Source organism: Aquarana catesbeiana, linkage group LG02 (assembly GCF_042186555.1).
Source record: "Aquarana catesbeiana isolate 2022-GZ linkage group LG02, ASM4218655v1, whole genome shotgun sequence".
NCBI classification, from domain to species: Eukaryota; Metazoa; Chordata; class Amphibia; order Anura; family Ranidae; genus Aquarana; species Aquarana catesbeiana.
The window spans coordinates 540,187,702-540,211,955 of NC_133325.1; the positions used below are offsets into that span (position 1 = coordinate 540,187,702).

Genomic DNA, 24,254 nt, shown 5'->3' on the forward strand with positions numbered 1-24,254 from the left:
CGATCTTTTAGTGATTCTTTCTGACATTTTATTGATCTCCAGGTTGTCAGAATATTGCTCTTGCCATATTTTACCTCTCAGTGCTCTATGCTCAGCTGTGTATAGCAGAAAAAGGCCAGTATGGTGCTGAGCTCCGGTCCTAAGGAGCCATCTTGGAAAGCAGCATGCATGTGCCCCCCTTCTCCCATAATTTTTTTAGTATACTCATTTCAGTAGTTAAATGATTTTATTTCAACAGCTTTGTCTCTTCATTTTTTGTACTGATTTTAGAAGCTAATTCATTTTAGTTTAGCAGCTTGGTCTCTTGGTGTGTTTTATTGCTTGTTCTAGTGTCCAATTAGTCCTATTTCATCAGCTTGATTTTTTTAGTCTTTTTGCTTATTTTCTTTTTGATGCAATTTAATATATTTTTACAGTATACAATATGTCTACATTCTTTATTTGACGTTTCACTGTGTATATCACTTGGATATTTTCACAATTTCATATTCCATCGAGACAGCTGAAGTTCATTTGATTAGTTGATTGTTATTATGTGATATTCCAGAAATTGTGATATATACTCATATGCATATCTAGAGATAATTTTCTTCATTATGACTATGTTTTATGTTTATTCTTGTAGACCTGATAAAGGGGAAGTGTTGTTGCCCCCGAAACTTGTTGGTTGTGTTTTAAAAGGATCTTGGACCCTTTCATCTGGCTTTGGTCTGGTCCTCCTTTCTGTATTTATATGAATCTAGGCATAATAGCTGGTCTCCCTATAGCAAGTATGTGCAGAACTGCCTATATGGTCAGTCAGTACTTTTTTTTTTTAAAGGAAAGGGTCCAAAAATAGCATTCTTTAGTTCATTGAGTTTAGAGCATAGAGAAGTTTGTCGCAAATTGAAGATGAGGGTTTTTTTATTTCACATGGGATTTTTGTGAATATTTTTGGCGAAATGCATTGAAACAAAGAAAAATTTGTTATTATCTCATAATTTGAGAATGTGTTTAATTTTGCACAGTGTAATGTGTAAAAGGGCGAGGGGGGAATTTGTAACATACAAAAGTGACCCAAAACCATTATATTTTATTTTACAGCAAACAAAAATAAATATATTTTTCTTTCAGAGATCCTAACTCAGCAGATGGTGGAGAACTGGTACTCGGAGGATTTGACACATCCCGCTTCTCTGGCCAGCTAAATTGGGTGCCAATAACTGTTCAAGGATACTGGCAAATTCAAGTGGATTCGTAAGTATTTTCTTGTTCAATATTTCTATTGATTAGAAAAGAAAGGAGACAAAAATATTCACACGTAACAAAGTGAATAAAAATAGCCAAGACCGTTTGAATGCATTACGTTGCAACTACAGAACAAGTTAAAGTGGTTGCAAACCCTCCAATACAACTTTAGCTCATTGAAATCTAGATAGCACAGGCAGCTGATCACTGCCTGTGAAAATGTACTCACTATGTTAGTTTCCATAGCAATGATCCTGCAATCCTGAGTGATGTCAGGCGCGATTGCGCACTAGGTGTATTCTTCTCCTCTGCATGCCGGGTCATTAGTATTCATGAGCTTCCTCTCAGAATGGCACAGAGGAAAGTCTCGCAATGCTGCTCTGATCATCTCCTTCCTGCTTCTCCCCCTTGTGACAAAATAAGACGTCACACAGGGGATTGAATCAGAGCAGCAATCGAGATAGAGGCTTGGTTTCGGTGCTACGGCGCATTTGCAAAGGGAAACGTAGTAAGGGCGGAAATGACGTCCAGAACAGATTCAAGAAACAGTAGAAGTAATGCACGGCCAATACCTGTAAGTGAAGATATAATAAAGAAGATAAATAAGGTATTTCCCAACCTCGTTTTCTGCCAATTTTAATGTATTAACATTTGCAATTCTTTGCAGTATTTATAAATTGAAAAAAATAAGAAAAATCGTCCGGGGTTTACTTCCTCTTTAAGACCTTTTAAAACAATAGAACCACAAAAAGTTTTTTGTTTTTTTTTTGAACCGTAAAAGTATACAGTTTGAGAATATTATATTGTTAATAATCTACCACTAACATACTTATATATATAAATTGCACAGATAGAAATGGGAGGAAGTAAAGTTAGGGTAGTGTGGAGTAGGAGTCAAAGGATAAATTTCTCTTTGTATAACAAATTGTATAATTGCTTGTATAACAAGCAATGTTGTGATCAGCTAATGAATTACTAAACATGAAATTGAAAGGGTATGAGCTATAAAATCATTAGGATTATAGTATATGAGGGGAAAACTGAAGTGTCTGTAGTTGGGTGATGGATAAAAAAGAAAGTCAGTATTGGAGGAAGAGGAAAAAAGAAGGGAGAATATAGAAGAGAGTAGAAGAGGGGAGAGGGGCTACAGGAGAATGGGGGAGGGAGGGGCTAGTAAAGAGGGGGAGTTAGTGAAGGTGGACGGAGGGATATAGAAGGGGGATCCCAGAAATCAGCTGGAGAGAAGGGGCATTAAAAATGTGTGAGTTGGTGGGTTAGGCTATTGATCAGGGTAGAAGCAGGGATTCAAAAATTAGGAGAAAGATAATATTTTACCCAAGGGTTACAGAGCCTCAAACCATGATACCTCCCAACCATCCCTGATTTGACGGGACCTTCCCGCAGTTGGTAGCTCTGTCCCAGGTCCTGGGCACCCTCATTCCGGGACAATACAGTGTCCCAGAATGAAACTGATGCAGCCCGTTCACGATTTTCCATTGACTGCTGCCAGCCCAGTGGTGTAGCGTGGGGGTGGGCAGCCGGTGCTCTCTCCCCTGTGTGTAAGCAACCTCATTCCAATTCTGTGCTGCCGTGACTGCCATTGCTGTCCCAAGAGTGACTTCCTCCAGGCTCCAGTCCCTATTGCCTCCGTACACCTCCAATGAGGCTGACTCCGCAGCACCCGGGCCTCCCCCTCCCAGGAACTCCATTGGTCCAGCCTGTACTGTCCCCCATGATTCCTCAGGTGCGTGCCACGGGCAGCCCGAGTGGTGCTCAGTGCAGGCTAGCGTACGGCGGCTGCTGGCGGACTTCCTGGCCTCCAGGGGATACCGAGGAGGCTGGGATAGCAGTCATCTATGGATGATCTTCATGGAGTCCTGGCCTGGAGTGGTGAGTGAAATCCACCGATCTACCTTGTGTTGGTGTGGGAGAGTAGTCAGTAGTGTGAGTAGTGCAGGAAGGAGTGTAGTGGTTAGGGGGTTCAGGTAGGTCAGCTTAGGGGTCAGGTAGGTTAGCTTAGGGGTTAGGTAGGTCAGCTTAGGGGTCAGGAATGTCAGTGCAGGGGTCAGGAATGTCAATGTAGTGGGCAGGTAGGTGTCAGAAACCATGAAAACAGGCTGAGATAGAAGTACAGTTAAATCACACTTGTTTAATAATAAAAGTAAAAAGAAAAAACGCAGTCAAAACATAGCCAAAGTTCAGTAACCGGAATGGATAGTCAGCCAAGCCAGAAGTCAGGGATCAATGTAGTGGAACAGCAAGCAGGATCTGGAGCCAGAAGGGATGTCAGCAAAGCCAGTCTTTAAACAGGCGAAGGCAGAGCTCCTTTGGACTAGACTGCTTAAGTAGGCAGGACTGACGAGCAGGATCATCAACAGCTGAGTAACTGTGGAGAGAGATGGGAGCTGGCAATTAGCCAACAGCTGAGTGGCCAGCTCGGAGAAGGAAGGGCTGTTCCCAGCCCTGATAGTAGGTTAGTGCAGGGGACAGGGAAGTCAGTGTAGTGGGCAGGTGGGTCAGGGTAGAGGTCAGGTAGGTTATAGTGGTTAGGTAGGTCAGTGTAGCGGGCAGTTAGGTCAGTGCAGGGGTCAGGTAGGTCAGTTTAGGGGTCAGTGCAGTGGACAGGTAGGTCAGTGTAGTGAGCAGGTAGGTAATTTTAGGGGTCAGACAGGTAATTTTAGGGGTCAGGTAGATCAGTGTAGTGGGCAGGTAGGTCAGTGTAGGGGTCAGTGTAGTGGGCAGGTAGGTCAGTGTAGGGGTCAGTGTAGTGGGCAGGTAGGTCAGCGTAGGGGTCAGTGTAGTGGACAGGTAGGCCAGTGTAGGAATCAGGTAGGCACTTGGATCAAGGGACTTACCCAGCAGGAGAGCAGAAGCCGTGGTCACCAGTAAGATCTGCCCACACTTGTGCTGTGTGTCTGGGGTCCTACATGGCAGCACATCTCTATTTGTCAGCCGGAATCTCTAACGGCCGGCTGCCTCTCACACAGTGCAGAGTGGCTGAACTCGCCACCTGGTTGTGATGCTTTCCTGTACATAAACAGGAGGAGGGACAGGGCTCTTATATGCTGCATTGCTCTGAGGTCTGTAATAAACATTCAGCTTGCACTGACAGGCAGCACTGAAGGGCAGCGATAGGCGGCACTGATGAAGAGGGACTATTGGGGCTGCACTGATACCCAGCACTGATAGGCAGTACTGATACACACTGGTTGGCACTGATGAGGTATGTTGAGGCTGCACTGATTATCAGTGTAGATGTCCCCATTCTCACTAGCTGGTTACCTGCTCTCTCCTATCCTCACGCTGTGACAGAGTGAGGAATGGAATGTCGGAAACCAGCAAATGTGTTTACCTGATCAGCTGAGATTGGATACAGCCAATCATGTGGTAAAGAGCTGCTGTCATTGGCGCTTTACACCAATCGATGATGTCCTACGGACACAGATTACCATCGATCGCCATGTACATACATGGCAAGAATGGGAGGACGTCCTCCCAGAACTAGAGCGGTCCCGCCCAGTCATGGTAGCCTGCAGGAGTAATTTGAATTGATGAGAGGTCAGATTAGGAGGTTTCTTGTTTAAGAGGGCCACAGTGGGATCAGGGGAAAGAGTATCATCAAAAAGGGTGGATATAATATTAAATATATGGCTATATATTAAATATATGTGCCCAAAATGATTTAGCTATGGGGCAGTCCCACCAAATGTGCAGGTGTGTACCGGGGTAGCACAGCCTCGAAAGCAGTGAGGAGAGTAATTTGGTACATATTTCGAAATCCTGGCGGGAACTAAATACCAATAATTAATTTCCAATATTTTAGGAGGAGGATTCGGTGGCTTGCTAGATAAAAGTCCAATCAACTGGGTCTAGAATAATGCCTAGGTCTCTTTCCCACTTGACGGTGTATGGATGGGGAGTATTGGAAGAGATTCTTAAAAGGAGGGAATTTAAATCTGAGATATGTGCTCTCCGGTGCGGGTCGCTTTTGCAGGCATGTTCAAAGAAAGACATGGCTGGGGTAGAGAAGTCTTTAGGAATAAGTGGAGTAAAGACATTTTAAAGTTGGAGGTAGCAGAAAAGCTCAGAAGAGGGAAGAGCTTAGGTTTTATGGAGTGACTGGAATGTTTTAATCCCTATGGGTGTCATAAATTTATGAGCTCTCAGAAGGCCAGCCACTGCCCAGTTAAAAAAAGGATGGAGAGGATCAGGCGCGGTAAAATGCAGGGTTACTTAGGAAGGAAAGTAGGGGGTTGTGTGGGGATTGGAGACTAAAGCAAGTTTTAAGATGGTCCCAAAGAGCGAGGGAGTGGCAGGTGACTGGATTACTTAAGGACCGATGTTCCGAAGGGTGAAGCCAGAGAAGGTTTGCAATGGAGAGGGGGTCACAATCAACTGATTCCAAGGCTACCCAGAGAGGAATTTCTATAGAAGAATGATAATTCAGTCTGAGGCTAGTTGTGCTGCGTAGTAGTATTTAGTAAAGGTGAGAAGGCCTAAACCACTTTGTAGTTTGGGTGTCCATAAAGGTCAGACGCAGGAGGCAAGGAGGGAGTGTACCCCAGATGTACATCGAGATACGGCGCTGTAAGATAATAAGATAATAGGCTGGTACTGGAATAGGTAGGACTCAGAATAGATATAAAATTTTTGGTAAAATGGTAATCCTGCCCATCCAGACTAGGGTAAGGAGGACCAATTGGTCGTTAGATTAGAGAGGTGTGTTAACATGGGAGGGTAATTCATGGAGAATAAATTAATGAGGTTTGCCGTCAGCTTTATGCCAAGGTAGGTGTGGTAGGTAGAGGACCATGAAAAAGGAAGGACAGTTTTCAGCTGGTCAAGGACGGCAGAAGGAAGAGACGTTGAGGGCAGATGATATTTGGGTATTAACCTGAAGACCTGAAATCTGTCCAAATTGATCCAAACTGTGAAGTACTGTAAATTGGGAGTATAGATGAGAGAAGCGGACATAAAGTGTAGGACATCGTCCGCAAAAAGGCAAAGTTTATGGTGATGACCACCGAGTAGGTTTGTCGAGCTCCTCGCATTTCTGAGCCGAGAGTGTCGAAAGAGATATACAAGAGTAGGGAGTCCACTTGGGAGGGATCAAAAGAATCAGGGGCGGAGTAATCAGGGGCAGTGTAAAGTTTTGTTAAGTGTCTATAAAATTCCTGAAGAACTTGTAAAGGGTTGCTGGTATAATTATCTTATAATCGCTTTGGTGTAAATTTTGTCATAGGATCTATGGAGTGATTTCTCTGCCGAATCTGTGAGGAAGAGATCAAGTTCAAGCCTAGTCTTATCAAGTAGTTGTCTAGCAAGTGGGATGGGATCAGTTTAAAATATAAGCCTGATGAAAAGTGTTATCTAGGCATTTGTGAAGACGTTGTTTCTCCTTTCGAAGGTGGGAGTCTTGGCTCATGCAAGTGCCACATATCACTGGTTTGTGTACTTCCCAAATTATCAGAGGGGAAATATCTGGTGTATAATTAGCTATTATATAATCCTTAAATGCTGTTGTTATGAGCAGGATTAGAGAGGATACTGTCATTTATACACTAGGTTGAATCTTTGGAAGTAGGTACCAACGAGGATAAAGTAGTGATGATGGTAAATGGGTGAATGGCTGGGGATAGAAGTAAGAAGGAGGATCGTATGGTGAGGAATATGTGTTCGATCTGGAAAAGTGTTTTGTGTTGATGTCTAACAGGGTGAAGTTCCAGCCAGGAGTCTAGTAAGGAGAAGCAATGTAAGAGTTGTTGGAAGGTAATTTGGATGGGCTGGGGGAGAATGGTTGCAAGTATTTGTCTAGAAAAGGGTATAGGGTATATTTAGAATCTCCACATACAAGCAATTTTCCATATTTGTGAGAATCTATTACCGATAGCAGTTGGGAAAGGAATGGAAGGTGATTTTTGTTTGGGACACAATTGTGACTTCCACATCTAGTAAAAAGCCAGTCAAAATAAGATAACGGCCTGCAGGATCTTTGATTTCCACCAGGCGTGTGAAAGGGGTAGTGCTGGTGAGGGCTTTAAAGACACCTCTACATTTAGTGGAGGCTGAGGTTGTGAATACTTGTGAGTAAGAGGCACTAAAGAATTTAGGCATGGCATGGGGATAAAGTGGCTCTCCTGTAGGCAGACCACGTGAGCTTTAAGTGAAGCAAATGTAAGGAATACTTTAGTCCGTTTATGGGGAGAGTTAAGCCCTTGTACATTAAGGATAAGCATGTTTAGGGGGCTTATGATGGAAAGTAGATATGGGTTAGAACATAAAGCCCAAGTGAGGTCTATCTCCAGCTGAAGTCCAAGGGAAGGAGAAGTGAGGAAAGGGTGAATAGAATGTAGAAATGCATCCAACAGGCTGCGAAAATCCCCCACAGCCATGGGCCAAAAAATTGTCTTTATAGAGACGGATATATAGAACTCATGGACGGTTGGGGGGACACAGTGACTTTCACAAGGATCACACAGCCAAATAGAGACCAAACCGGTCAGAGCAACGTCCAGTGTAGAGTAGGTTGAAAATCCGGGGTTCCAATGAGCGAATTTAGTAAAGTAGGGGGCAGGGTGTAAGTGGGTAGGATGGGGAGTGGGGATGGGAAGGAAGGGTAGTGGGATGTAGGAATCAAAAGGCATAAGGAAAGTAAGGAAGTTGTGAAGATAAAGGAACCCCCGAGATTCATAATTATGCCCGGGAAAGAGCAAATAATACCATGGCAACCTGTGTTAGGTGCGTTAGGCACCAAGCAAAAGTTCGTTAGGCACCAGGTGGATCCAATAGAAATTGACAGAAGCGTACTGCAGAGATTGGTAACTAAACATTTAGGAAGGCACCTAAAAAAAGGGGTCTGATATGCTGAAACTTATAAAAATCAGAAGGTGGGTAGCATATAATGAGCCCTGCATGTAACATATTCTACATTAAAGGGCAAAGATGAATTAAATAGATAACAGTGCTATGTGCAACATTAACAAAATATGAGCATCAAAGTGTACAGGTACAATAGTGAAACATATTATCGATATAGTAACAAGTGCACTTGGAACTGTAAGCATGTATCGCTATAAAGGGTCTAAAACAGGGAAGTAAAAAGTGGAAGGATAATTGGATTGGTGGAAAAAGCATCAGGGCAGAAGAGGAGAAGGAAGGGGAGAATAATGGAAAGAGGGAAGGGGGCGGGGGGTAAGAAAGGGTAGCAGATACCATTAATTATAAAAATGAAAGCAAAGATGTATAGTGGTAATATGGACTGCTATAAGAGACAATTGAGTTGTCATCAGTAGATCTAGCAGGAGTATGGAATAAAACCATCAGACCAGTTTTGAATGAGGCAATAATGACAAAAATGTAATAGAAAAACTGGATGAAAAAAAGGTGGGACTAACAAAGTGGACAATGACCAAACCAGGAACAACCAAGTGTGAAATTTCGTCAGGACTTTGGAAGAGATTTTCAACAAGTAGTACGGGTTGAGTTCAGTCCATAGAGTCCAGGTGTGGCAGTGCTGGGGAGATGAAGCAGCCCCATTATGGGAGCCCGACTGGCCGCTGGAACCAGAAGTGGACTGGGACTTCTGTGGTGAGCAAGAGGCTGAATGACGGGCGCTTTCAGATGAGGAGCCAGAGGGTGGTAGTTGCAGGGTTTGAAGAGTAGCCTGAAGGCCATCAGAGGACTTGCAGAAGTAATTATGGTTTTGATGAGAGAAGCGGACTTAAAATGTGAAACCCCAGCGATAGGTGATGTGATGTAGACATTTGCATGTGCAGATGTGCAAAATTAAAACATTTGTTTCATTTTGATTCGTTATTTGCATACATTTGTTTAGTTAAATACATTTAATTAGTTGAATAAATTTTTAGAATTAGTTTCGTTTATTTGAATTCAAATAGATTTCAAATGGAATTCAAGTCAACTGAATTCGGAAAATTCAAATCAATTCAAATTCCATTCAAATTGCATTTGAATTAGAATTCCATTCGAATTGCATTTCATTCAAAATCTAATGTATTCTATTCGAAATTCAAATTTTGGAAGATGGTTATATTCTTTCTATTGTTTTCCTTTATTCTATTCTTTTCTATTCTAGTCAATTCTATTCTTTTATTTTCTATTCTATTCTATTCTAATCTATTCAAATTCAAATTTATTATATTCTAATTCTGGGAAATGGTTATATTCTTTCTATTCCATTGTTTTTTTTATTATTCTATTCTAATTTATTCTATTAAAATTTCAGCACAAACCACACATATAAGAGCCAGCATAACAGGGATAAAACAAAATGCTAAGTCTGGTGTGGTTGTACTGGGAGTCTGGTTAGGGAAGACCAGACTGGGCTGCTCAGGTCACCCTGTGCCCCTAATAGACACAGGGTAAATTACACATAAGAGGAGTCTGGGGAGCTGAACAAGGAGTTTCCTGACCTCTCTAAAGTAAGCTGGGTTCCACAGGCCCCCTGCCCAAAGTGACTCCCATCACACACTGCCTTTTTCCTCTTTTCAGATTCAATATGTAGAGCATGCAGGAAGTGCAAACCAAACACAGCAACTGCCCACATCTCTCCCTTACTGAACCCAAAACTTTTGAGACTAAAATCTGAGGGAGGATTGGAGACTCCATCCCCCCAAGCTCTGTTCAATGGAAAAGCATATCTCGCCAGCTCCTTTGCAACAGACATCCACTGACTGTCTCTGGCCCAGCTAGAAAGGGTGCACGCCTTCTATTCCTGAACACCAGAAACCTTTGTGACCTTACTCTTCCTAAACAGTGTAAGCAGTATTTTCTTTAGCACAAGCTACAAAACACACCACAGAAAACAGGTTTGCTTCAGTTGAGCACAGATCCCAGATGTGCCCCCAAATGTTTTGCTTTCGTCTATCTACCACTTCAGCCCCGAGCCTCGTTTTGAGATTTCATGTTTACAAGTTAAAAACATTTTTTTTGCTAGAAAATTACTTAGAACCCCCAAACATTATATATATTTTTTTCTAACACCCTAGAGAATAAAATGGTGGTCGTTGCAATACTTTCTGTTACACTGTATTTGCGCAGTGGTCTTAAAAGAGCACTTTTTTGTAAAAAATACACTTTTTTTAATTAAAAAATAAGGCAACAGTAAAGTTAGCCCAATTTTTTTTATATTGTGAAAGATAATGTTACGCCGAGTAAACTGATACCCAACATGTCACGCTTCAAAATTGCGCCCGCTTGTGGAATGGCGACAAACTTTTACCCTTAAAAATCTCCATAGGAGATGTTTAAACAATTCTACAGGTTGCATGTGTTGAGTTACCTTTTTAAAAAAATGGTGTCACTTTTATTCCTATTACAAGGAATGTAAACATCCTTTGTAATAAAAAAAAACATGACAGGACCTCTTAAATATGAGGTCAAAAAGACCTCAGATCTCATATTTACACAAAAATACAATAAAAAAAAAAAAATGTTAAAAAAAAAAAAAAAATGTCTCTTTGAGAGCTATGGGTGGAAGTGACGTTTTAACATTGCTTCCGCCCTGCAATGGTATGGAGATGGGTGGGAGCCATCTTCCCCTCACTCAGCTCCATACCACAGATGAGAGAAGATGTGATTGCCTCCGCCGCTGTCGGCGGCTCCGGTAAACGGCGGAGGGCACTGGATCGCGACGGGAGGGGGGCCCCTCTTGTGGCAAATCCGCTGCAGAGACCACTTTTATCTGAAAGCGGACCACCCGCTGAAGAAGAGAATACCGGGGTTATGGTAGCTAGCTGCTGCCATAACAATGATACCCTTCTTCAAAATGCCGACGTATAACGATGGCGGGCGGTCCGTAATTGGTTAAAGGTTACTGTGTGGTATAAGCAAGGAAGCTCAGACCTCTGCAGTGGATAAATGTGATAATACTTAGCTCCGTTTATAGAAACTTCACGATTTCCTGGCAATGAGGACCCCAGGCGATTACAGGTCTTTACAGGAGATTGGGCGAAAAGCGTCTTCAGGTCCTGGCAAAGACCTTTTTTGGTGTATAGAGTTCTCCTCTCAGTTTGTGTTCTTGGCTTTTATTTGGAAAGTTTTGAGAAGACAATCCCACCTGGGTGTATCCTTTTCTGCCCTATTACACTGATAAATATTGTAACATTCTCAAATTCCAAATCCAAATACAAACTTTTCGCCAGAGATTTAATAAACACTGATATAACATCAGAAAGGCATTTCCAGAACACGGCATTTCCCGCCATTTTGCCACCCGTCATGACAGGAACCAAGATTCAATAACCGCTACAATTATAGAGCAGATCCGAGAATCCATCAATTATGCCACATTCACAAGACTATGCCAGAGAGAGTCTTTTTGGACACTCAACTCAATATCCTCATTCCATATGGACTGAACGAGACTATAGAAAACATGTTAAAATCTTTTTGTATCCACTTTTACAGTTGTATCCAATAGCTCCACCCTCAACCCAAATATGAACTATTCTCTAATCTCCCCTTTCCATTGGGGATGCACTCAATTGGGAATGGATACCTATATATGTGCTGACTCATAAAGTATACATATGTCATACAAACATGGGACCGGAGAACATCTTGTTTTTCATTATCTCACACATCAGCACCTACACAATATTTCATATACATTTTTCTCCCCCTTTCCCCTTCCCCAACCCCCAGCTTCTGACCAGCAATTTTTTCAATGCACATGCTCTAAAAGCCACTTAAAATCACACGCAAACCTATCCTTTCCTTTTAGGCAAACGTAATTATCGCAACATCCACTCGGACCCATTTAGTGAACTTAGTTCACCCTCACATCTGTCATTCCAAAGCCACTCCCCCCTGTCAAACTTACAATTCCTGGCGCCAAATTCCCCTCTAAATGCTGCCTGTGAACTGAAAGTCAACGTGTGGACATCTCTCATTCCGGTCAGTAACAATCCATGTCCTTCCTTCTATCCATCATTCCCTCGTCCCTCCACTATCAATTATCCTCCCCCTGCAGTCACGAGTACAGCCGTCCCCGCACTATACTTCATCCTCCCAGACACATTCCGGGCACTCGGATCCACCTCCTTTGATAGCTGTTACCACTCCCCGGGCTCTCCGCGAACCTGCTTACACAGATCCTCAGGCTCAATTCACACAGGGGCAACACGACTTCAACGCGACTTTGCAACGCGACTTCAACGAAACTTCAACGCGACTTCAACGCGACTTCAACGCGACTTGTGGATCCGACTTTGCCCTGCGACATGTGTCCGACTTTCAATGGACGGGGATCCGACTTGGATCCCCGCCACTGTGTTTGGTATGAATCAGGGGGAACTCTGCGCCAAATTTTAAATAAAAAACCGGCATGGGTTCCCCCTCCAGGAGCATACCAGGCCCTTGGGTCTGGTATGGAACTTGAGGGGAACCCCCTACGCCGAAAAAACGGCATGGGGGGTCCCCCCCAATCCATACCAGACCCTTATCCGAGCACGCAGCCCGGCCGGACAGGAATGGGAGTGGGGACGAGCGAGCGCCCCCCCCCCTCCTGAACCGTACCAGGCCGCATGCCCTCAACATGGGGGGTTGGTGCCTTGGTGGAGGGGGCGCGTTGCGGGCCCCCCCCAAAGCACCTTGTCCCCATGTTGATGAGGACAAGGGCCTCTTCCCGACAACCCTGGCCGTTGGTTGTCGGGGTCTGCGGGCAGAGGGCTTATCAGAATCCGGGAGCCCCCTTTAATAAGGGGGCCCCCAGATCCCGGCCCCCCACCCTATGTGAATGAGTATGGGGTACATTGTACCCCTACCCATTCACCTAGGGAAAAAGTGTCAATTAAAAAAAAAACACTACATAGATTTTTAAAGTATTTTATTAGACAGCTCCGGGGGTCTTCTTCCGACTTCGGGGGTCTCTCCGATTCTTCTCCACGCTCTCCGGATCTTCCTCCGGGCTCCTCCACTCTCTTCTGCCGCTCTTTTGCTAAAGCGGAGGAGCCCGGTCTTCCGTCTTCTGCCCTCTCCTCTTCTTCTGATGTTGACACGACGCTCTCTCCGGCTAGAATGCTCTCTGTGCGCTCCGCTCTGACTTATATAGGCGGTGACCCCGCCCCCTTATGCCGTCACAGTCCCTGGGCATGCTGGGACTATGACTGCATAAGGGGGCGTGGTCATTGGGTGATGACCACGCCCCCTAAAACGTCACAGTCCCAGCATGCCCAGGGACTGTGACGGCATAAGGGGGCGTGGTCACCACCTATATAAGTCAGAGCGGAGCGCTCAGAGTGCATTCCAGCCCCAGAGAGCGTCGTGTCAACATCAGGAGAAGAGGGCAGAAGGCAGAAGATTGAAGACCGGGCTCCTTCGCTATAGCAAAAGAGCGGCAAAAGAGCAGAAGATAGCGGAGGAGCCCGGCAGAAGATCCGGAGAGCGCGGAGAAGAACCGGAGAGACCCCCTAAGAGAAGAAGGCAGCAGACCGGGCTCCTCCGCTATAGCAAAAGAGCGGCAAAAGAGCAGAAAATAGCGGAGGAGCCCGGCAGAAGACCCGGAGAGCGCGGAGAAGAACCGGAGAGACCCCGAAGTCGGAAGAAGACCCCCGGAGCTGTCTAATAAATTACTTCAAAAATCTGTGTAGTGTTTTTTTTTAAATTGACACTTTCCCTAGGTGAATGGGTAGGGGTTCGATGTACCCCATACTCATTCACATAGGGTGGGGGGCCGGGATCTGGAGGCCCTCTTATTAAAGGGGGCTCCCGGATTCCGATAAGCCCACAGACCCCGACAACCAACGGCCAGGGTTGTCGGGAAGAGGCCCTTGTCCTCACCAACATGGGGACAAGGTGCTTTGGGGTGGGGGGGCCGCAGCGCGCCCCCTTTCCCCAAGGCACCAACCCCCCCATGTTGAGGGCATGCGGCCTGGTACGGTTCAGGATGGGGGGGGGCGCTGGCTCGTCCCCCACCCCAATTCCTGTCCGGCCGGGCTGCGTGCTCGGATAAGGGTCTGGTATGGATTGGGGGACCCCCCACGCCGCTTTTTTGGCGTAGGGGCTTCCCCTCAAGGTCCATACCAGACCCAAGGGCCTGGTATGCTCTTGGAGGGGGAACCCATGCCGGATTTTTATTTAAAATTTGGCGCGGAGTTCCCCCTCAAGATCATCTGAGCACAAGTCGCATGCCGAAGTCGGATCATGCGAGACGGCGATCCGACTTCAATGATAGTCAATAGGCTGAAGTCGGATCAAAGTCGGATCAAAGTAGTACAGGGAGTACGCTCTGAAGTCGGAGCGACTTCAGTAGTGTCTATTAAGACGCTCCCATTCACTTAAATGTGAATCTCTTTCTGGGGCGACTTGGGGCGACTTGAGGGCGTACAAGTAGGATCCCAAGTCGTCCCAGTGTGAACCGACCCTTAGACTGACGTGTGGGAGGCTTGATACCTCCTCCCGGCAGCTGCCAGCGGCCCTTGTCTCTCCAGTCAGATGGTTTGAGCCCTCTCCGGCTGCCTTTTCCCGGACACCATTATGCCTTCCCTCATACCCGCACAGATCGCGAGAGGATGCCCTCCTTCTACCTCCGCGTTCATCCCTCTTTCCCCCCTCATTCACTTCTCTCCTCCATTTGTCTTTCCCTCCTCACCCTCAAGCAACAGTCCGCCAGCCCCAACACCCCACCCCCCCATTCCTCCCAGCCCACCACTCTGTCTGACTCACAGTCCCACACACACCACCCCCCCAACTTCCCACTTCCCCTGCTGCTGCTCCCCACCTTTCCACAACTCCCAGTTTTTGCATGTCAATATACATTTTGTCCTTACAAATCCATTTGCCATAGGCAGTCCCCAACAGGACCATTCTTTAAAAACTTTCAATAGCAGGTCAGTGTTGATATCCCCCTTTATACCATCTGTACAATACTAGTGTCCCAAAAGAGTACTACACATTCATGCACACACATGACATGCTGAATTTTGCTATCCAATCCTACACTGACATTTTCAGCATGCACTGCTATCTACGTCCACTTATACCGTATTTAATTAGAATTTATTTTGATCCATTTTTTACCTTTTTTAAGTTTAAGCAAATAGTTTTTAGTGAATATTTGTGTGTTTGTATATATATATATATATATATATATATATATATATATACACACACACATTTTTACGTGGCATCTTTTTTATATATTTTTTAGTAGTAATGTTGATACATATTATCCAACTATACATGTATGCATATATCCACCTTATACGGGGTTTGAGTCTTTGTATAACATTAGGAAAATGTTTTCACTGACTGTTACTTTCCATTTTTGATTGTATATCTTTTCATATACCTGTTGTTTTTTTATCTCATGCTTCTAAACAGCCTTGATGAAGGGGGAGTTCTTGGTCCCCTGAAACGCATTGGCCTCATTTTATTGTTGTCACTTTAGATAAAATCTTTAAAACTTGCATCTACTGGATATCGGTTGCTCCTTTACTTTCACTTCTTCTCAACTGTATGTGCTAGGGGGCACTTTGGGAGGGGAGAGGACTTGTGCTAGAAGGGGGATTGGATATAAAATCTGACCCCCCAGCTCAAGTCCTCTCCCCTCCCAAAGTACCCCCTAGTACATACCGTATCCTCTTATCCCCCCAAATAACTCCAAGTCATCTTTGACAACTTGCCTCCCTTCCCTGTTTCCCCTCCCTCAGAACAGCGGGACATGCAGAGAGTTGTCCATCCTCTTCCCCTCTTCCTGTCTGTGTACACTGTACAGGAAACATCAGAGACAAGGAGAAGGAAGGGGAGGGGCTTTATTTTATTGCCACATTGGGATATTGAGTAAATGAATGTTAGTAATGGGGTTATCCTATCTTGCAGTTTTATTATTGGTAACGTACATAATGGACTTAATAGTGTCTATTATTGTCTTTTATTGGCTGGGGCTGTACTAAACGAGCTCTTCTGCTATATATTTTTTCTTCAGTGGCTGGTTAATCTAACAATTCCCTCATTTGGGGGTGTTATTATTTTCATAGAATCATGTGATCTCCTAATTTTTAGGAAAATCTCAATGAATGGAATGGTTCCAGCAGATTGGCAAAAAAATAATCACTTTCAGCTGCTCTGATTGCACTCTTCAATTTCTTATTGCTTTCTTTCTATTTTTTGAATGCTGATGGTGACCCTTTCCAGACCCTTTCCCAGTAGAATGCATTGACAAATGTCATTGTTTATTATTTTCTTAAAGCACTTTTCTTCAGTGTTCTTTGTTGCAAGTATTTTATTCCATTTAGAATCATGTAGTATAGAGCGCAGCTTAGTAAAGTTGGTTCTTTGGACATTTTGTGTTCTTATGCGTCTCTCATGTTTCTCTTTCCTGGCAAACATAATTACTTTGTGATCACCTTAATTATCCCTTACTTTCATATCTGCAATCAATTCGAAATTGGTACATCCAGCACTTATGTTATTTGAAACACGCGATAAGATTATCGGATGAATGACCGTACGTTTTTTTTTTTGCATGATAATTGCAGATTGAATCTGATGAGTTTACTAATGTCACGAAAATTCTCGTATGACAGAATAAAAATTCAGAAGTGATGTCATGTGTTGTAATGCATTTGTATTGCATTTTTGAACGGCAGCTGTACTGATTAAACAAAAAATGTGCGATCTGGCATCGTACAGGAAATGTTTTCGTTTATGTCTGAGAGAATATTATCAGATGAACTGCCATGATTGGCTCTTGAAAAGCTCTGTACTAACGATCCGATTATCGTACGATCGATTAGAAAGCGGTATTTTTCGTACGATTTTCTGATCATGTGTACGGGGCTTTACTTTCAAGAAATGATGAGTCTCAGTGGAGTGTGCAGTTCTGTATGCCCAACCAATATCAGATTACTTGAAGTCCCCCATGATTATAACATTGCTTTCCCTCCCTGCCACTTCTAACTGATAAAATAGATGGTTCTCCTCATTTTTAAAGTGGATGTAAACCCGATTCATGAAATTTGAGCCGGGCACATATATCTGCAGTATTTTCTTATCTCTATTCAAAGCCCTATGTCCCATAGCTGTCTCCTGCCCCTGTTCGTTTGTTATCAACCTGAGAACTTCTGACAAGTTCTTTGACACAGGAGATAAAAGCAGCCAGTTTTTGTTGGGGAGGATGCTATAAATAGATTAGCAGAGTGCTGAACGATTCAACAAAGAGTGATGAGAAAGAGTGTTGGGAGTATGGGCCCCACCCCAAACTCACCAAAAGGAAAGGGCAAGTGGACTATCACAGTACATATGAGGAAAGAGTGCATAGGTACTACAAAACATTAATAAAAATAAACAAATTTTATTGGTACAAAATGACAAACACAAAAACAACAATTTCCATTAAAAACACAGATGGCAGGTTATTTCAGTATTTCTACTAGTTTCGCGGATTTACCTCTTCATCAGGAAAAAACATCTGTGAAAAAGGTAATAAAAATACAATGAAATCAAAAATAACATATCGAACAATGTTAACACAGAAAAATGGGGCGGGAATGGACAGATAGTGACTATATGAAACATCTTACCCATGGCCGGGTTGGAGCACAGCGTGAGGCTACCCGGAAAGGTCTCCCATGGTGATTGGGAAGGAGATGTAAGTAAGACCAGCTAATTTGGCGTCTAGATAAAAACAGCATGGCAGGTTGATCATATCAGGCAAAGAATGCCCAAAGTCATGTCAGAGTGCAAGTGTGGGGGAATTTTATAAAGCACATGCCTAAGTGGAGGAATACATGGAGTGAACCAAGGATAAAATGACCCATTAGTGGTGAAAGGTCAGGAAGGGGGAGAAAAAAAACAGTGGGAAAGGATAGGAAAACGGGGAGGAGGAGAGGGAGGAAGAAGAGTAGGGAAGACAAAAAGGAAAGAAAAAGGGGAAAAACGGGGAAAAGGAGAAGGAAAAAGGAAGGGAAAGAGGGGGGAAGAGGGGGAAGCCAGAGGAAAAGGAAAAGAACAAAGGGGAAAAAAGGAAGAAAAGAGAAGGGGAGGGGGGGGGAGGGGGGAAGGGCAAAGGAGGAAAGGAAGAAATATGGAGAGGGGGAGAAACAAGAGAAAGGGGAGAAAAAGAAAAGAGAAATGAAGAAAAGGAAAGGGGAGAAAATGACTGATGGGGGGGGAGAGAGAAGTGAGGAGAGGGCCAAGAGGGGTGAAAAAGGGGGGGTGAGTAAGAAGTGAATGCTGCTATCAGCAGCAACAGGGTGAAAGCCAATGCGTGCATGGTGAAGGTACAATAAAAAGATTGTGTGGAAAATAAATCATGGGGACAGGAAGAACGCAAACAACTGCGAAAAAAAAGGAGGTGTGACAAAACCTAATATTGGAAATAGTGCAAAGATGACAGAGGAAATATTTACCCAAGTAGTAAAGTCGTATTAATAGGAGACCGACTTGGATCAATACACATACATATGGATCAGGAGGTGGAATACGCCAAGGACTAGTTCAATAAGGCATGCAACAAATGCAGCCTTAGAGACAAAGTCCAGTGTCTATAAGAGGCAATAGTAAATACAATGTAACGTATAGACTGCCATCCACTCCAAAGAGGTGCGGGATAATGAACCAATAATGTAAGAGACAATGAAACTTAGTGAGGAGGATACTGTCCAGAATACCTCTGGGTCTGGCACTGGCCTAAGTATACAGCGGGACAAACCCGCTATATATGCATCTTCTTCAACCCACGCCGCCATTCGGCTCCAGAAACGGCGTTCGATGGCATCACGGGGCCAAGGGTCCCGCAGAGCGTGCCTGCGCACTAGCCTCACAGTCAGTGGGCCGAGAGCAATGCGTACAAGCCGCGCGCGCAGCTCAAACCCACCGGACAGAACTCAGGCAGACAGTGCGCGGATTGCGCAAGCATCTCCACATGAGTTCAAGGGTCACAAAAAGAGACCCTAGCTGAGGCGAATGCAAGCAACCAGAGGGATGATCTCTTGCTGCCAGGGAACCTACCAAACGCCGCAGAGACAGCCAAAGGAGCCACCGCCATGCGCTCCAACCAGGCAATTGGGAAAGGGGGTTTCCAGTAAAATAAAACAGATACATACAGAACAAAAAATGGAGTCAACCTATAATAAAGCTGTATAATGAAAAGTACACAAATAGATATGCATTATATCACGATGACAAAACAATTTTGCCTAAATAAATAATAAAGGATCCACGATATTAAAGGTCCATATGGATACATATGCATGCATATAATGCATGCGTATGTACCCAGCAAACAGGAATGTATACATGGGCGATTCGTGACGTGACATGACTTTGGGCATTCTTTGCCTGATATGATCAACCTGCCATGCTGTTTTTATCTAGACGCCAAATTAGCTGGTCTTACATCTCCTTCCCAATCGCCGTGGGAGACCTTTCCGGGTAGCCTCACGCTGTGCTCCAACCGGGCCATGGGTAAGATGTTTCATATAGTCACTATCTGTTCATCCCCGCCCCATTTTTCTGTGTTAACATTGTTCGATATGTTATTTTTTATTTCATTGTATTTTTATTACCTTTTTCGCAGATGTTTTTTCCTGATGAAGAGGTAAATCCGTGAAACTAGTAGAAATACTGAAATACCATGCCATCTGTGTTTTTAATGGAAAGTGTTGTTTTTGTGTTTGTCATTTTGTACCAATAAAAGTTGTATATTTTTATTAATGTTTTGTAGTACCTATGCACACTTTCCTCATATGTACCGTGATAGTCCACTTGCCCTTACCTTTTGGTGAGTTTGGGGTGGGGCCCATACTCCCAACACTCTTTCTCGTATAACTTTGATGATGTTACATTTTATACATTAAAATTGGTATATATCCCATATTACTTTGTGAGGCCATTCACTTTCTAACAAAGAGTGATGAAAGTCTCTACCTATGAGGAGAGAGGGTGTGTACTTTACCTCCAATCAGCAGTCTTGGCTGTATGCCCAGGCTCACTGCGATGCTAACCAGCAAGAGAAAATCTCCTAACACGATCTGAACTTTCTAAAGAATATATAAAGCTGAAGACAGCAGATAAAAATGTAAAACTTATGTAGGGAGATTTGTTTCATCCCTGTGTATTATCTGAGGCTGTTCAATTCATTGGGTATATGTGAGGGTTTACATCCACTTTAACCACCTCAATACAGGGCACTTAACCCTCTTCCTGCCCAGGCCATTTTTCAGCTTTCAACGCTATCACACTTTGAATGACAATTTTGTGTTCATGCTACACTGTAACCATGTGAAATTTTTTATCTTTTTCTTCACACAAATAGAGCTTTCTTTTGGTGGTATTTAACCGCTTGCTGCCCGCCATATAGCAGAATGACGGCGGCAAAGTGGTTCCAATATCCTGACTGGGCGTCATATGACGTCCTCAGGATATTAAGCCGCCGCTCACCCCCGGGGGCGCGCATCGCGGCAATCGTTGTTGCAGTGTGTCAGTCTGACACACCGCAACTCCAATCTAAATAAAGAGTCTCTGACGGAGACTCTTTACCACGTGATCAGCCGTGTCCAATCACGGCTGATCATGATGTAAATAGGAAGAGCCGGTGATCGGCTTTTCCTCACTCGCATCTGACAGACGCGAGTAAAGGAGAGCCAATCGGCTGCTCTCCTGACAGGGGGGGTCTGTGCTGATTGTTTATCAGCACAGCCCCCCCTCAGATCCTGCCCAGGACCACCATCATGCCACCCAGGACCACCAGGATGGCCATCCACACTGGACCACTAGGTATGCCCCCTAGACCCCCAGGGAAATACTAAACTATGCCCAGGCAGCTGCCAATCAATGCCCAGGCAGCTGCCAATCAGTGCCCACTCACAATGCCTACCACTGTCAGTGCCACCAGGGATGCCTATCAGTGCCGCATATCAGTGCCCTTCAGTGCCATGTATCAATGCCCATCAGTGCCGCCCATCAGTGCCCAGCAGTGCTGCCTATCAGTGCCCAGCAGTACCCAGCAGTGCCGGATATCAGTGCCAACCTTAAGAACCCATCTTTGCAGCCTTTCAGTGCCCATCAGTGTTGCATATTAGTGCCCATCAGTGCCCACCAGTGCCCACAAGTGCCACCCATGAGTGCCCATCAGTACCGCCTATCAATGCCCATCAGTGCTGCATATCAGTGCCACCCATCAGTGCCGCCTACCAGCGCTCATTGGTGCCACCTCATCGGTGCCACCTTATCAGTGCCCATCAGTGAAAGAGAAAACTTACTTATTTACAAAATTTTATAAGAGAAACAAAAGCAAAACTTTTATTTTTTTCTAAATTTTTGGCCTTTTTTTATTTGTTTAGCAAAAAATAAAAATCACAGAGGTGATCAAATACCACCAAAAGAAAGCTCTATTTGTGGGAACAAAATGATAAAAATTTAGTTTGGGTACAGTGATGGATGCCCGCGCAATTGTCAAATTGCGACAGCGCTGAAAGCTGAAAATTGGTCTGCGCAGGAAGGTGTATAAATACCTTGTGTTTAAGTGGTTAATTACTTATGGGTTTTTTATTTTTTCTGAAAATTTTCAAAAAAGTAGTTTTTCTTTGTTTTCTGTCAGTAATATTTGTAAATAAGTAATTTTTCTCCTTCACTGATGGGCGCTGATGAGGTGGCACTGATGGGCGCTGATAGGCGGCACTGATGAGGTGGCACTTATGGGTACTGATGAGGTGGCACTTATGGGCACTGATTAGCTGGCACTGATGAGAAGGCACGAATATGCCACACTTATGGGCACTGATAGGTGGCACTGATATGTGACACTGATGAGCACTGATGGGTGGCACTGGTGGGCACAGATAGGTAGCACTGGTGGGCACAGATAGGTGGCACTGGTGGGCACAGATAGGTGGCACTGGTGGGCACAGATAGGCGGCACTGATGGCCATTGATGGGCAGCAGTGATGGGCATTGATGGGCAGCAGTGATGGGCGCCACTGATAGCCAGCACTGAATGGCATCACTTGTGGGCACTGATTGCTGGCACTTTTGGGCACTGGTGGGCACAGATAGGTGGCACTGATGGCCATTGATGGGCAGCAGTGATGGGCATTGATGGGCAGCAGTGATAGGCATTGATGGGCAGCAGTGATGGGCGGCACTGATAGCCAGCACTGACTGGCATCACTTGTGGGCATTGATTGCTGGCACTTGTGGACACTGGTGGGCACTGATTGCTGGCAGTGGTGAGCACTCATTACTGGCACTGGTGGGCACTTAATTGTAATCAGGGCACTGATGATCAGTGCCCTGATTACATACCTAGGTGTCCCCTGCGAGGAGATGCCGCTGATCGGCTCTCCTCTCCTCACACTCTGTCAGTGTGAAGCGAAGAGCGTCAATTACCGGCATCTCCGTGTTTACATGTGACCGGCTGTGATTGAACACAGCCGATCACATGGTTAAAGGGCTGGGTTACACATGGTTACAGAAATCAGGGTCGCGCTGTGTCCTAGCAACACGGTGCGGCCGTGATCACCGTGCTGCGCGCCCCCGTGGGCACGCAAGAGAGGTCATTCTAGGAAGCAGTCACATGACGTCCACCCAGAACCAGAGCCGCACCGCCCAGCTGTCATTTGACATTGGGCGGGTGTCAAGTGTTTAAGGTTAGGAGTAGGGATGGTCCCGATGTTCGAATCGAGCGTAAGTGTTCGCATGTCCGCAAACGAACCGAACATATGGGGCATTCATGGCAAATTTGAGTGCCGTGGATCGCCCAATAATGCACTGCGAGATCGCAGTGTATTGACAGCTGCTGATTAGCCAAAGCATGCAAGTCAGGCCTGACCTGCGTGCTTTGGCCAATCACAGTGTGATCTGCTGGGAGTGCCATGATCGGCCAAAGGCAGGATGCTAAGTCTACGCCCCATACTATATAAGGCTGCTTACACAGAAGCCATATGTAGTGTAACGTGAAGAGATTGAGAGAACTTGAGCTAGATGAGGCAGGTTAGTTAGTGACATGCAGGCAGTTTAGTATATATGCAGTTGTGCTCATAAGTTTACATACCCTGGCCCTTTTTTTTTAGAGAATATGAATGATAACACAAACGTTTCTTTCACTCATGGTTAGTGTTTGGCTGAAGCCATTTATCATCAATCAGCTGTGTTTACTCTTTTTAAATCATAATGGCAACAGAAACTACCCAAATGACCCTGATCAAAAGTTTTCATACCCCAGTTCTTAATACCGTGCATTGCACCGTTTAACATCAATGACAGCTTGAAGTCTTTTGTGGTATTTGTGGATGAGGCTCTTTATGTTCTCAGATGGTAAAGCTGCCCATTCCTCTTGCCAAAAAGCCTCCAGTTCCTGTAAATTCTTGGGCTGTCTTGCATAAACGGCACATTTGCGATCTCCCCAGAGTGGCTCAATGATATTGAGGTCAGGAGACTGATATGGCCACTCCAGAACCTTCACCTTATTTTGCTGTAGCCAATGACAGGTCGATTTGGCCTTGTGTTTTGGCTCATTGTCATGTTGGAATGTCCAAGTACGCCCCATTGTATTGTATTGTAAGCGGGATACTTTGTGGCATTTGTGTAGTAATGGCTTTCTTCTGGCAACTCGACCATGCAGCCCATCTTTCTTCAAGTGCCTCCTTATTGTGCATCTTGAAACAGCCACACCACATGTTTTCAGAGAGTCCTGCATTTCACCTGAAGTTATTTGTGTGTTTTTCTTTGCATCCCAAACAATTTTCCTGGCAGTTGTGGCTGAAATTTTAGTTGGTCTACCTGACTGTGGTTTGGTTTCAACAGAACCCCTCATTTTCCACTTCCTGATTTGAGTTTGAACACTGCTGATTGGCATTCTCAATTCCTTGGATATCTTTTTATATCCCTTTCCTGTTTTATAAAGTTCAACTACCTTTTCCCGCAGATCCTTTGACAATTCTTTTGCTTTCCCCATGACTCAGAATCCAGAAACGTCAGTGCAGCACTGGATGAAAGATGCAAGGGTCTGTCAGGAGTCCAGAAACTCATTGACCTTTTATACACACGCACTAGTTACACACTAA

At 44.5% G+C, this 24,254-nt stretch overlaps 1 protein-coding gene across 2 annotated transcripts in view; it reads left to right on the plus strand.

Moving 5' to 3' along the window:
* Positions 1-24,254, plus strand: part of CTSE (cathepsin E) — a 553,970-nt gene that overhangs the window by 305,089 nt on the left and 224,627 nt on the right. For both annotated transcript variants that reach the window (XR_012241707.1, XM_073615874.1), the window contains exon 6: positions 1,114-1,236. Coding sequence is in view for 1 of the 2 variants with exons in the window: in XM_073615874.1 (XP_073471975.1) it covers positions 1,114-1,236 (123 nt within the window). In the remaining variant the exon portion in view is untranslated. The remainder of the gene's footprint in view (positions 1-1,113; positions 1,237-24,254) is intronic.